This window comes from Salvelinus fontinalis, chromosome 7, assembly GCF_029448725.1.
Source record: "Salvelinus fontinalis isolate EN_2023a chromosome 7, ASM2944872v1, whole genome shotgun sequence".
Taxonomy (NCBI): Eukaryota; Metazoa; Chordata; class Actinopteri; order Salmoniformes; family Salmonidae; genus Salvelinus; species Salvelinus fontinalis.
The window spans coordinates 43,970,065-43,985,041 of record NC_074671.1 but is presented as its reverse complement, the minus strand read 5'-3'; the positions used below and the strand labels follow the sequence as shown (position 1 = coordinate 43,985,041).

Here is a 14,977-nt window from a genome sequence, read left to right as displayed (position 1 = left end):
TATTGAGCAAGGACGTGCTTATGTGGAAAAGGTGTTAATAAACGGTGTGCCCTTTTTAATAGATTCACATTGTGTTTCTATACAAACAGAAATAAGTCATAATCAGAATCATTTATTTAGCTTATACTGTATAGTGCTTTTCAGTACCAAAAAATAATCTCAAAGTGCTTAAAAAACTAAATAAACAAGCACAGCATTATAAAAAACAAATTAACACATGTTAAAATAGAGAGAAATGCATTTGGGGACCTAATACTACTATGAATAACTATGAACACCCAACATGATTGATTAACCCATTTATGTCTTCTACAGAGATAAATGTACAAGTAATCTCCTATACTTAATTATTGTTTAGCATTTAAAGCACTGTACACTTTTCACTAAGTGGGAAATATAGTGGCAAAGTAACTGACCGTGTTTTTTTAGGTTTGTAAGACTAGTTCTGCATCTTGGAGGAAATAGTAATCTTTGGCTTAGGAGTGTTGTCTTATGTTTTTAGGTTATAATTGAATATGTAAGGTCTGGTGGGACTTGAGCACTGCACTTTAGCTTCGTAAAAAGCATGGTTTATATGTGCTTCCTACATGCTGTTTAGAGGACTTGGACTCATTTCTCCCTTGTCTTTAAAGCAGGGGTCTCAAACTACAAGCCTGTAGGCCAAATGCAGAGTGGGGCCGCTTTAATGTGGATGGTACTTGTCAATTGTCTTTACATGTTTATATTCGGCCTTCTCAGACTGTTTGAGGAATGAACCTTATGCTTGGCATACACTACACGCTTCTAAAATCTTAACAACTTGGACGTGCGCCAATTTCCTTGTCCCAAATATTTCATTCTGTCCCTCCTCAACCCCAGGTTGCTCACATTACACAATGATTCCCTAGTTGATCTTGCCCTGAGATTCTCGGTTGTCATAGGAAAGAATTTCTGACACGCAAACAGTGAGTTATTAGTGTGCATATTATTATGTGCAGAAACATTAAAAAAAGAGACAGAGGAGCAGAGTATGGACTTAATATGAAATAAAAATGATAATATGAAATTATCTTTTTGGTTTCTATCATGGTAGGATGCAGATGTAATATTGGTGCCAACGGGTGGGTGGAGATTTCACTTAAGGACCAATGGAATGGTCTAAAATGAGCAAACTCCGCTCATCCGGGTCACCAGGCCATGTAAAATGAACTTGCCATTGAAAAGGCATTGCGTTCTCTCCACAGCTTCTCCAATCTATCTTCCATGTGTGTGTTGCTGTTGCTTTCTTCTTCGCCATCATTGTTGGTCTCACATGCTGAGTACTCATTGGCTATTGTCAGCAGTCCTTGCCCAATCGCATCATAGTACTGCACATACTACAAGATGTACGACCAAATGTCAGAAAATTCTCAGACAACCGACAGGGGTCTGGAGAATGGAACAGCCATCATGCGTGTGTCCTTGACACGCTCAAACTTTGTGAGACCCAACGTACTAATCCTAGCCCTATTTCATAGGATTTCACCCCGATCATGGAAAGTTGTCTGGTACGGCAAAAACGTGGCGAATTTGTGGCAAAAAAATTGAGCAGTGTATGCCCGGCAATTTGGATTTTTCAGGCTTATTATAGGACATCGGCCCCCTCAGAGTCACTACTGACATACTGTGGAGCTTAACACCCAAAACCCCTGAGATAGGAAGTGGTTGAACCCAGGGCCAGCCAGGTTCCCCCGGCTCAGCCCAATTCAATCCCTTTGGATTGTCAGCAAGCCCCAAAGCACTGGTGTGGATAGCCTTATTGGCGCGATTAACGTTGTCGTAGGAAAGAGCAAGCGAGGGAACGAGAGAGGCTTCCCCACTGTACTTTGGTGTCACTTGGAGGCTCTGTTAGATTACAGGCAGGCACACTGAGATATCGCCTCAGCATTCTGTGTGAGGGTTAAGTATACAAGGTTGCGTGGAGACATGGCCGCTGGAGATATCATAGAAGAGAAGGAGAGAGGAGAACAGGAAAGCGCTGCTTCTGTCTGCTTTGTGTAACAAATGGATGTGCTGAAGTTTGTGTGTAACTGTGTGCGCACGCATGTGCATGCTCATGCCTGTGTGTGTTTGTGCGTAGGGGCGATGGGTCCAAGGATCCTATCGTTGAGATGAGAACGGAAGAGGAGAGAATAACTAACCACGATGGGAGCCCAGTGCACGAACCCAACGAGACTACACCGCTCACAGAGCCAGAGTAAGGAACCAGAACCACTAGGATTCTAAGGCCCTGTCCACCCTAATGCTGTATTTAGATGGTTACGAGGTAGACGACAATCCGAATGTCATTGTTTTCAATGACAGCACGACGGTAAATGCCATTGAGGCAGGCGGTGAATGCCGTCAGTTGCGACTTTAGAAGGGACTTTCCCCCAGAGTTCAAATATTTAAACTTTTGCCGTAGCGTTGTTTTCTACCGGATGTTGATTTACAGTGATTGTTTACTGAAATCACCCTAGCAGCGCATACGAGCGTGCTGGCTTGCTTTTGCCATCCCCCTCTTTCTTGAGTTCATGTCCAGCTATGCTTACTGGTATGATGTGTTTTGCGTCCCTCGTCTAAATGCTGCATAATGTAACCCCACCCTAACCCAAATATGCAGCCATATTAGTAGAAAAGGGCACTTTAGCTGAAAATGACAAGAAGCATAAGGAGTTGGTGTTTTAGTGTGTTTTCTAGGTCTTGGCTAATGGTGTTGCCCTTGCACTCACTTAACTGATATCATTTAAGGACATGGTTATAGGTTGTAGTAATGGACTGGACATATAGTGGTGGAAATGTGCTTTAGTATGAAAGAGTATGGTGAATTCAGGCCACAACCGTGTCCAGTCATTGAAGAGCGTTCTACAGTATATGGTTCAACAGCCAGGGGCCAAAGTCAATGTTTATTCCATCTTATAACAGGCCTCTTCAACACAAGGGTGTACCTTGCCAATGGGATCGTTGAACGCTACTGGATTTGATAGTTGTAGTGTTGTCTTTAATCGACTGAGCTTGTATGAGTACTGTAAATGAATCGGTGTAGATTGTTCTTGGTTGTATTTCCGACGTTATAGAGTAAGGATTGTTTTAGTTACATCCTTTTTTGTTTGCGTATTTCTTGTGTACACTACCATTCAAAAGTTTGGGGTCACTTAGAAATGTCCTTGTTTTTGAAAGAAAAGCTAATTTTTTGTCCATTAAAATAACATCAAATTGATCAGAAATATAGTGTAGTCATTGTTAATGTTGTAAATGACTACTGTAGCTAGAAACGGCAGATATTTTATGGAATATCAATATAGGCGTACAGAGGCCCATTATCAGCAACCATCACTCCTGTGTTCCAATGGCACGTTGTGTTAGCTAATCCAAGTTTATCATTTAAAAAGGCTAATTGATCATTAGTAACCTATTTTTCAGTTATGTTAGCCCAGCTGAAAACTGTTGTTCTGATTAAAGAAGCAATAAACTGGCCTTCATCAGACTAGAGTATCTGGAGCATCAGCATTTGTGGGTTCGATTACAGGCTCAAATTGGCAAGAATCAAAGAACTTTCTTCTGAAACTCGTCAGTCTACCCTTGTTCTGAGAAATTCCATGTGAGAAATTGCCAAGAAACTGAAGATCTCGTACAACGTTGGGTATTACTCCCTTCACAGAACAGTGCAAGATGACTAACCAGAATAGAACGAGGAGTGGGAGGCCCCGGTGCACAACTGAGCAAGAGGACAAGTACATTAGAATGTCTAGTTTGAGAAACAAACGCCCCGCAAAACACCAGTCTCAACGGCAACAGTGAAGAGGCGACTACGGATGCTGACCTTCTAGGCAGAGTTGCAAAGAAAAAGCCATATCGCAGACTGGCCAATAAAAATAAAAGATTAAGATGGGCAAAAGAACACAGAAACAACAGTTTTCAGCTGTGCTAACATAATTGCAAAAGGGTTTTCTAATGATCAATTAGCCTTTTAAAATGATACACTTGGATTAGCTAACAACGTGCCATTGGAACACAGGAGTGATGGTTGCTGATAATGGGCCTCTGTACGCCTATGTAGATATTCCATAAAAAATCTGCCGTTTCCAGCTTCAATAGTCATTTACAACATTAACAATGTCTACACTGTATTTCTGATCAATTTGATGTTATTTTAATGGACAAAAAAAAAACAAGGACATTTCTAACTGACCAAAAACGTTTGAACGGTAGTGTATGTTCAGTAAGTCATTTGAGGGCTGTTGAAACTGTTGACATTATAAACCACCATATTAATATATTGACAAAGTAAATTAATGAATTAGACAGTCAGTCAGGTAGTGCTAACTTTGAATGTATTACATGCATTTAGTAGCAGTAGGGGAACGTTACCTATGTTATGGTTGCATCATTCTCCATCGTGCTCACTCTATGCTGCCATGGAAACTACCACTCATCCCACCTCTTATAGTTTGCCAATAAGGATGCATGCTCTGTATGTGTTTATGTAAATGATTTAGCTAAATGTCATATCAAAATGTATACGGCTCACAGGGTGATAAAGTCCTTTCACATTCCACATTTCTATGTATTGATTGTTTATGAGTGTCTTCTCTGTACTGTTACCGTAATTAACAATGAACAGCCATGGTCATGAGTGAGACGTGGGTTTAGTGAAATATGTAGTTATAATTAACCCTTTCATCTGAGGTCTCTCACTCAGACGCGTCTGTCTCCTCTGTCTCTCTCCCACAGGAAGCTACCGCTGAAGGAGGAGAACGGGAAGGAGACGCTCAAGCCCGACATGATCGAGATCAAAGTGCACAGCGACAACAGCATCCACACAAAGCAGGACGACAGTAAAGCATAAAACGTCTGTGCCTTTTTGCCCCTCGCTGCAAACGAGAACATTTCGGAGCATCTTACCCTGAGATCAAAACACAGAAAAAAACACAACACATAAAAAAATAAATGTCCATAAGGGCCCAGAGAAAAAGAAAAGTGTGTGTAAATACAAATAAGAGAGAGCAAGCCAGAGAGAAAGAGAGAGGAAGTCCCCAACAACAAGCGTTTATGTGACTAATCAATTATTTTGTTTCTATCCAAGATGGCTCCAGTCGAGGACACTTCGTGTTGATCAGTGATTGTAATATTGTTTGTAATTTTTCCCTCCGACTTTGGTTTTGTTGTTGTTTTTTACGCCTTTGCCGTTGCTTATACGTTGCTTTTATTTATTTTCCTTCCCCCTCTTATTCAATCCTCATTTGCAAAAACACACCCGCTCCTACACACATGCATAAACACACGAACACATACACACATACACACCAAAGCTCTCTGTCACACGGATAAGTACCGCCACTATCAACTCCCACTCAAGTCTGCTGTGCCTGATAAAAAGATCTCCAACAGTAGCATTGACAGAGTAAGCTACCCTACCCTCACTGCAGCAGTCTCGTCTGTATTCTATTGCGGCTCTGGTCTAAGATGTGATGTCTGGGCTGTCCTGTCTAATGCTTGTGTACTACGCTACATTCGCCCCTGTATGACTGAGTATGCCCACTCCTCTTTTGAGCTTCCGGCTCAGAGAATGTGGAGCTTGCTCATCGGTTATGCCACCATTTTGTTTTGTTTTTCTTTTAAAGAAGATGAAAAAATGAACAGGTACTGTAAAGGTACCTTTGCACATTGTAGTGATACTCGTCTTGGTGTGTCTGAATGAGAGCTTCCACCGAAGCGTGTGTCTGCTGTTATAAGTGTGAGAGCTATTTTTGTGTAAATATATTCAGCATATTTGATCAAAATCGTTTGCGTTAACTATGCAGACCGTCTGTCTCCATTATTTTACTAGTGTACCATGTATTTCCATAAGGTGAAAGCATGACAGGAAAAAAATCTCTGATGATAACAACTATTTGTTAGCCAGTCGGAAAGAATCCCCCAAGATTCATTATGGTTCTAGGTGGTTACATCTGGGAAGACTACATGGTCAGTACACATGGTCTGTGTGGTCAGGAAGTTAGTCAGGAAATTTAAAATATTTTGAACAGAATATGAACATAGTTACACCTGCCACTGTTGACCAATGAGCTGGCTTCATTGTAGGGGATTGTGCAAGGCTGTGTTTTAGCACTGGTTTTGATGTGATGCCATAACCAATAATGTCAAAAACAGAGTACTGCTGTTTTTTGGCAGAAATATCATCTGTACCGAGCCCTTAGAGTTATAGGTAATGTTTCCTGTGTATATGTTAACCGTCTTCATGGTGTATCCGTAACCAGGCTACAGCGCTTGTTATCTCACACAACAATAAACAACAGAGACCATTTTGTGTTATTTCATGGTTACTCTGCTTTACATTGAATGTTATTTTAATTCATTTTTTGCAGTAAAACATTTTTTTGGCCATTTTTTCTCAAAGACAAGAAAAAAAACAATTGTGGTTGACATGAAATTGAAATGTGAAAATAATGTGGTTGTCATGCAGTTTTGTGAGTAGTTATTGGGACAAAAAGTAGTCTATAAAAAGGAAAAGACGGTCATGCCCGATATTGTTTGTTTCATTTGAAAGTTGTGCCACCATTCTATTGGCTAAAGGTGAAAACCAATGAATGTCTAATTGTTCTGTTCTCAACAGCTAAAGACTAGACTCCAACACACGGGCATAAAGTATTTCAGTCATACTATTTAGATACACTTACATTATAGCTGATTTTAGTTTAATGCCAAAATTAATGATCAAAAAACAATAACTTTTTTCTGGTCATATTATGTATCCGATGTTGTCATGTAAATAGGTAAAGAAAAAAAAGATATTTTACAAAGCTCATGTAAATAGACCCGGAAAATATGAGTCTTTTTTCAAAAGCAAAAACAGGCTTTCTTGTGTGAACGCTCTCCAGCTGAAAAAAAAACACTTATTTTAGTTCTGGTCCGACAGTTCAGTGATGACGTGACAGTGATCTTGACTATTCATCACTTTACCCTCAAGAAAACACACACACAGTGAGCCCTTAGGCCACTTCACAGCATTTCAATGGAGGCTGTAACAAAGATAATAGCATGCCTTGGTTTTCCCACGGCCCATTGTCCCCCTGGTCCCTTGCTGCAGTGGCAACAGTGTAAACCATTAAATAAAAATTGAATAATTGGCTTGTTTGCCATTAGCCGAGGGAGCGGCACACATACTCTTTGGAGACTGGACTGTTCCTTGCAGAGTTGACGTAACGGACACCGACGTGCTGCCCATTAGTTTGTAATGACCTGTCGTTAATTATACAGTGGTGCTGTGAATGCTGTGAAATTTAGTATTTGCCACTGCTTGAGAGCTAGGTGGACTCTGACAGTTAGCTCTGCTAGGGTGACTGGGGTTTTAGCACAGGCAGCATACAGTATTTGAGCACTGAAATGTGTGTGATACCGCGTGTGTGTGCGTGCCTGTACATACATAAGTAAGTAAGTATAAGTCCATGTGTGCTGCGTGTGTCTTACACTGAATTTAAAAACGGATTATCATCAATTCTCTGGCTGGAGCGCTCTGCATGTGTGTCTGAGAATCCCCTCTACCCCTTTTTGCTCCATTGGTTTTACCCCATAAAACTGGCTTTGTTTTCTCCCCCAAAGCACGATGTGTAAACTGTACCTGCAATCTTGGAGTTGCTCTGTAGCCTGTTAAGACAACTGTAAATAGGGAACACAGTGCCTGATGGCCATGAGATTTGTACATGTAATTTTACATCTGAATATGAGTCTTTTCCCCCGTTCCCTCCTCCCAAATCTCTCCCCCTCGGACTCCGTCTCTGTCTCTGTAGAGAGTACTGGTGTGTTTCTAGCTCCGTGGATTGTGTCCCCCCCTCTTGTCCCCCTCTGGACTCCCCAGACTGAGTGTGCTTACGCAGGTGGTGGAAACTGTCGACGTGGCTGTAACCTGTGGAACACCCTGTAACAAACCTCCTGTCATTGTATCATCTGTAAATAAACATGTCCTGGTAAAAGATGATGCATGTGGGAGTCAGCCATTCAGGAGGTTTCATCTCGTCTTTTATCTTGGTTTTGGTTTTACTACATTTGGTGACCCATGTGAAGAGAATTAAAGAATAATTGGGGGTGTCCCAAATGGTACACTGAAGTGCACTATATAGGGAATAGGGTGTCATTTGGGACACAGATCCTCATACAGAGCACAGAGTGTAGTGGTGCAACACAAAACTTGAATGGGAATTGATTCAATGTCAGACCTGGGTTGAAATACATTTGTATTTAAGCATTTGTATTTTAAATATTTATTTTCTTTGTATTGGAGTATTTTCAAATATATGCCAATATTTTACAAGTGTACTACTTTTATTTTCAAAGAGAAAATAGTCAAATACTCACTTCGAAATGTATGCGAAAGTAATTGAAATACAATAAATAGTATTTTAACTGAGAATATTCCAAAAACACCATTTATCAGCATGCTTTAGCACTTTATGAAAAGTCAGTAAGTGCATATTTGTAAATAAACCTCAATCGCACCAAGGTTGCTTCCAAACCATATCAGCAAGCCTCGGATGAGAGGGGCCGAGCAAAACATATTAAACTTGATTCTATTTCAAGAGACAAAGTGCTTTCTTAACGATAACTTACCCCAAAAAACTTAGAGCTCAACTCAAAGGGCTCCAAATGGTTCAAAGTTGCCCCCTCTTCAAACCTCATTTGAAGTTTATAGATAACATGTACTCGCACTACTCGCCTCTCTCCTCGCTGCTCTGTTTTCACTACGAGAGGGCACTGTTCACTGATGGTTTGATTTGGCTTTGAGGGCTTCTCTATGTTATTGCTCGATGTTAATGGACTTTTCACCAAATTGGATGATATTTGGCTGAAACCAGTTCAAAGTAGGGTGACCCACATATGAAAAATGAATAACTGGTACATTGATCAAGTTTGATCAGGAAGTTACTGGTCCCCTCCCCCCGTGTCAAACAATTGGATTGAGGAGGCAGGCATTACCATGGATTTACTTCCGGCTTTATGCAATAAAGACAGAAATGTAATACACCAATGGTAGCCTCTTATCATCTTAAATAATTTCAATATGCACCGCTTTAAAAACGTTATCACATGTGCACCTTTACCTTGCTTTGGCTTTGTTTATAAACCGTAAAGCTCAAGCAGAACGTACTACCAAAGATACTGGTAACGTTTCATCTGGGGGTTGACTGTTAGCTAGAAAGCTACTTACCAGCATGCTGGAAAAAGCACACTGTGTTGTGACTGGATGCCGTAGTGTAAAAATAACCTTACACTATTTCCCGAAGAATGAAGACATCCGACAGCAGTGGCTGCTTTGCATTTTGGGTGGAAAGGCTGCACATAAAATTACGATATGGTCACGCATGTGCAGTGTATATTTTGAGTGAAATTGCTTTATCAGTTGGGGGAGAACATACGATAGGTCTTGCCAGGAAGCTAATCCTGAAGACAGATGCTGTACCATTATTGACAGTGGATCTTGCAAGCGTTGACCATTATGTAAGTATCAGCATTTGATGAGTCTGACATGTTAGCCAACATTAAAGTTAGATAATGCAACTGTGGCTGTAGATGCTTTGACTTGTGAACAGTGTATTTTCTGTAACATACCTGATAGTCGCTATATTGTTTTTGTTCTTCCATCCCTAAGCCCCATACATTGAGTCTTAGAACTGCCAGCACATAGTTGCGGTGTGTATAGTATTTGTAAATTACCTCTGAAAATCATATTTTGCCATCTCCTTTTGTCCTTCCACTATCACCACACTGTAATGATAGACATTTTAGAAATTCAACATCTACTCTGTCTGCACATGTCACGAACCGGCTCGAAGTTCGTAACAAAAAGGGAGACAACGTGGAGATAAGGAATAACAAAATATATTTATTAACTGAAGTAAACTAAATACAATTAACAATGGTGTGTGTAGTCAGTAATCAGTAGTGTAAGTGAGTGTTTGCGTGCATAAATGTGATAATGAGGGCTGTGAATAGGTACCAAAGTAAACCACCGGCCACAAAAATGCCACAACCAAAATATGTAAGTGTGTCTGCATGGAGAGAGTCTCCCCATTGAATGGGGAAGAGGTGTATTTATCCCGGGACACACCCGAGCCCAGGTGTGTCCAATTTTGCTGACGACCCTCCCGGCTCCGCCCGCAGACATCCTATTAAGGAAAACAAGAGCAAAGAGACAGAATACGGCAGACAGAGTGGGAGGGTCGTCACAGCACAGCTTCCCAGGCAACCACCGCAGATCGAATGCTGTGATATAAAATCAGCTTTCCCAAGGCAAAGAAGGGGGGATATGCTGTGAAGCGTGTGAAGACAGACCCAACATACTGTATGTCATAGTTATTCATTCATAGAATGAGTCGATCACTAGATCAACATTTTGCTAGCGTCATAACTGAACAGTAAATTAAAGGAAATCAAATTCACTAACCATTTAACAAACTTTTCCCTTTTCAAAAAACATTACAGGCTATATTAGGCTTATGGTTCTAATTCTTTTTAATGTCAAATGATGTCTCACCATTATTTTGCACCTTTATTACTCATGAGTGTTCATGTTGATCAATATTTAGTCTGTGCTGGCCTATTGTAAATCCAATCAAACTTTATTTGTCCCATGCGCCGAATACAACAAGTGTAGACCTTACCGTGAAATGCTTATTTACAAGCCCTTAACTAACAATGCTGTTCAAGAAAGAGTTAAGAAAATATTTACCAAATAAACTAACATTTTAAAAAAGTAACACAATAAAATAACAATAACCAGGCTATATACAGGGGGTAACGGTACCAAGTCAATGTGCAGAGGTACAGGTTAGTCGAGATAATTTGTACATGTAGGTAGGGGTGAAGTGACTATGCATAGATAATAAACAGCAAGTAGCAGCAGTGTAGAAAACAAATTGGGAGGGTCAATGTAAAATAGTCCGGTGGCCATTTAATTAATTGTTCAGCAGTCTTATGGCTTGGGGGTAGAAGCTGTTAAGGAGCCTTTTGGTCCTAGACTTGCCGCTCTGGTACCACTTGCCGTGCAGTAGCAGAGAAAACAGTGTATGACTTGGGTGGCTGGGGTCTCTGACAGTTTTTTGGGCTTACCTCTGACACTGCCTAGTATATAGGTCCTGGATGGCAGTGAGGTTGGCCACAGCATGTACTGGGCTGTACACACTACCCTCTGTAGCACCTTACGGTCACATGCCGAGCAGTTGCCATACCAGGCGGTGATGCAACCCGTCAGGATGCTCTCGATGGTGCAGCTGTAGAACTTTCTGAGGATCCGGGAACCCATGCCAAATCTTGATGTGTTTGAACCATGATAGTTCATTGGTGATGTGGAGACCAAGGAATTTAAAACTCTCGATCCGCTCCACTCCAGCCCTGTCGAAGTTAATGGGGGCATGTTCGGCAAGCCTCCAGGGAGTACCTGAAGGGACGAAATACACACCCCTGAGGGCATATGTTGAGGATCAGCGTGACAGATGTGTAGTTGCCTACCCTTACCACCTGGGGGCGGCCTGTCAGGAAGTCAACACCTCCCAGTTGCAGAGGGAGATGTTTAGTCCCAGGGTCCTTAGCTTAGTGATGAGCTTTGTGGGCACTATGGTGTTGAACGATGAGTTTTAGTCAATGAACAGCATTTTCACAAAGGTGTTCCCTTTGTCAAGGTGGGAAAGGGCAGTGTGGAGAGCAATTGAGCTTATGTCATCTGTGGATCTGTTGGGGTGGTGTGCAAATTGGAGTGGGTATAGGGTATCCGGGAGCATGCTGTTCATGTGAGCCATGACCAGCCTTTCAAAGCACTTCATGGCTACCGGTGTGAGTGCTACGGGGCGTTAATCATTTAGGCAGGTTACCTTCGCTTTCTTGGGCACAGGGACCATGGTGGTCTGCTTGAAACATGTAGGTATTACAGACTCGGTCAGGGAGAGGTTGAAAATGTCAGTGAAGACACTTGTCAGTTGGTCTGCGCATGCTTTGAGTACACGTCCTGGTAGTCTGTCTGGGCCCGCGTTCTTGTGAATGTTGACCTGTTTAAAGGTCTTGCTCACTTCGGATACCGAGAGCGTTATCACACAGTCGTCCAGAACAGATGATTCTCTCGTACATGCTTCAGTGTTGCTTGCCTCGAAGCGAGCATAAAAGGTAATTTACCTCGTCTGGTAGGCTCGCATCACTGGGCAGCTCGCGTCTGGGTTTCCCTTTGTAGTCCGTAATAGTTTAAGCCCTGCCACATCCGACGAGCGTCAGAGCCAGTGTAATAGGATTCAATCTTAATCCTGTATTGACGCTTTGCTTGTTTGGTGGTTCGTCTGAGGTTATAGTGGGATTTCTTATAAGCGTCCGGATTATTGTCCCGCTCCTTGAAAGCGGCAGCTCTAGCCTTTAGCTCGATGCGGATGTTGCCTGTAATCAATGGCTTCTGGTTGGGATATGTACGAACGTTCACTGTGGGGACGACGTCGTCGATGCACTTATTGATGAAGCCGATGACTGAGGTGGTATACTCCTGAATGCCATTGGATGAATCCCGGAACATATTCCAGTCTGTGTTTGCAAAACAGTCCTGTAGCGTAGCAACCGCGTCATCTGACCACTTCTGTATTGAGCGAGTCATTGGTACTTCCTGCTTTAGATTTTGCTTATAAACAGGCATCAGGAGGATAGAATCATGGTCTGATTTGCCAAATGGAGGGCGGGGGAGAGCTTTGTATGCATCTCTGTGTGTGGAGCAAAAGTGGTCTAGAGTTTTTTTTTCCTCTGGTTGCACATGTGTCATGCTGGTAGAAATTAGGTCAAATGGATTTAAGTTTGCCTGCATTAAAGTCCACGGCCACTAGGAGCACCGCTTCTAGATTCGCATTTTCCTGTTTGTTTATGGCCTTATAGAGTTGGTTGAGTGCTGTCTTAGTGCCAGCATCGGTTTGTGGTGGTAAATAGATGGCTACGAGTAATATAGATGAGTACTCTCTTGGTAGATAGTGTGGTCTACAGCTTTTCATAAGGTCAAATCAAATTGTACACATACACATTGTTAGCAGATGTTATTGTGAGCGTAGCGAAATGCTTGTGCTTCTAGTTCTGACAGTGCAGCAATATCTAACAAGTAATCTAACAATTCCACAATAACTACCTAATACCAACAAATCTAAGTAAAGTGATTGCAGGTAGCCTCGAATCCCCAAGCTGACAAGGTAAAAATCTGTCATTCTGCCCATGAACAAGGCAGTTAACACAGGCCGTCATTGTAAATAAGAATGTGTTCTTAACTGACTTGCCTAGTTCAATAAAGGTTAATATAAAAAATAAAAATAATAAGAATATATACATATACATATATGGATGACCGAGCGGCAAAGGCCAGATGCAATAGATGGTATAAAATACAATGTATACATATGGGATGAGTAATGCAAGATATGTAAACATTATTAAAGTGGCATTATTTAAGTGACTAGTGATCCATTTTATGAAGTGGCCAATGATTTCAAGTCTGCATGTAGGCAGCAGCCTCTCTGTGTAAACAATGGCTGTTTAACAGTCTGATGGCCTTGAGATCAAAACTATTTTTCAGTCTTTTGGTCCCAGCTTTTATGCACCTGTACTAACCTTGCCTTCTGGATGGTAGCGAGGTGAACAGGCAGTGGCTCGGGTGGTTGTTGTCCTTCATAATCGTTTTGGCCTTCCTGTGACATTGGGTGCTGTAGGCGTTCTGGAGGGCAGGTAGTTTGCCCCCAGTAATGCGTTGTGCAGACCACGCCACCCTCTGGAGAGCCCTGCGGTTGTGGGCGGTGCAGTTGTCGTACCAGGCGGTGATACAGCCCGACAGGATTCTCTCAATTGTGCATCTGTAAAAGTTTGAGGGTTTTAGGTGACAAGCAACATTTCCTCAACCTCTGGAGGTTGAAGAGGCACCGTTGCACATTTTTAACCACACTGTCTGTGTAGGTGGACCATTTAATTTTGTCCGTGATGTGTACGCAGAGGAACTTAAAACTTTCCTCCTTCTCCACTGCTGTCCCATTGATGTGGATAGGGGGGTGCTCCCTCTGCTGTTTCCTGAAGTCCACAATCCCTTTGTTTTGTTGACGTTGAGTGAACTTCTGGACATCAGAACAGCAATTAGTGAGCAATAGGAAATCTACCTCAGGCGAGCAATACCTCGAGACTTCTATAATATTAGACATCGTGCACCAGCTGTCATTGACAAATAGACACATCCCCACCCCTCGTCTTACCAGACGTAGCTTCTCTGTCCTGCTGGTGCATGGAAAATCCCGCCAGCTATCCATGTTGCTGTTCAGCCACGACTTGGTGAAACATAAGATATTACAGTTTTTATTGTCCTGTTTGTAGGATAATCTTGATCGGAGGTCATCGCTTTTTTTCCCTCCAATGATTGCACATTGGCCAATAGAACGGATGGCAGTGGGAGTTTACTCGCTCGCCTACAAATTCTCAGAAGGCAGCCCGACCTCCGCCCCTTTTTTCTCCGTATTTTCTTCACGCAAATTCTGGGGATTTGGGCCTGTTCCCGAGAAAGGAGTACATCCTACAGAAGTAACGACAGCATAACACAATCAGCCAAATCATAAAATGTAGGCTACATTAGTCCTAGGGCTAACTGAGGAAAGATTGATAAGCGATTAAATGTAGCTAACTCTCTGCTGACAGAAACCACAATATGAATTAGCTAATAGCACGTAGCTACCATTTACAATTGATCTAAATGATTTTGTAAAACACTTTCTAAAAATCAAAAGTAATCTGACGATGGGATAGTTTGTGCGCGCCACCATGTTAGTTTTTTCGTGTCAACCAAAGATAAGAAGAGGAGACAAGATGAGGTTGGTCTGTTTGCAGTATGCATGTTGAAGGGGGTCATTCACTTCCCTTCATTCACTTCCGGAAGTTTACTCAAAAGATGAGTGAACCATTCCATGACCTCATTTTGTTATAACATCTTTGTTCT

General features: G+C 41.9%; 1 protein-coding gene across 3 annotated transcripts in view; it reads left to right on the top strand.

Moving 5' to 3' along the window:
• The window catches only part of LOC129859509 (neural cell adhesion molecule 2-like), a 441,041-nt gene extending 433,069 nt beyond the window's left edge, over positions 1-7,972 (top strand). For 2 of the 3 annotated variants that reach the window (XM_055929372.1, XM_055929371.1), the window contains exons 16-17: positions 2,099-2,215; positions 4,732-7,972. In XM_055929372.1, coding sequence (XP_055785347.1) covers positions 2,099-2,215; positions 4,732-4,846 — 232 coding nt within the window. In that variant the 3' untranslated portion in view covers positions 4,847-7,972. The remainder of the gene's footprint in view (positions 1-2,098; positions 2,216-4,731) is intronic. The other variant, XM_055929373.1, reaches the window with a different exon arrangement.
• Positions 7,973-14,977: the final 7,005 nt, after the last annotated feature.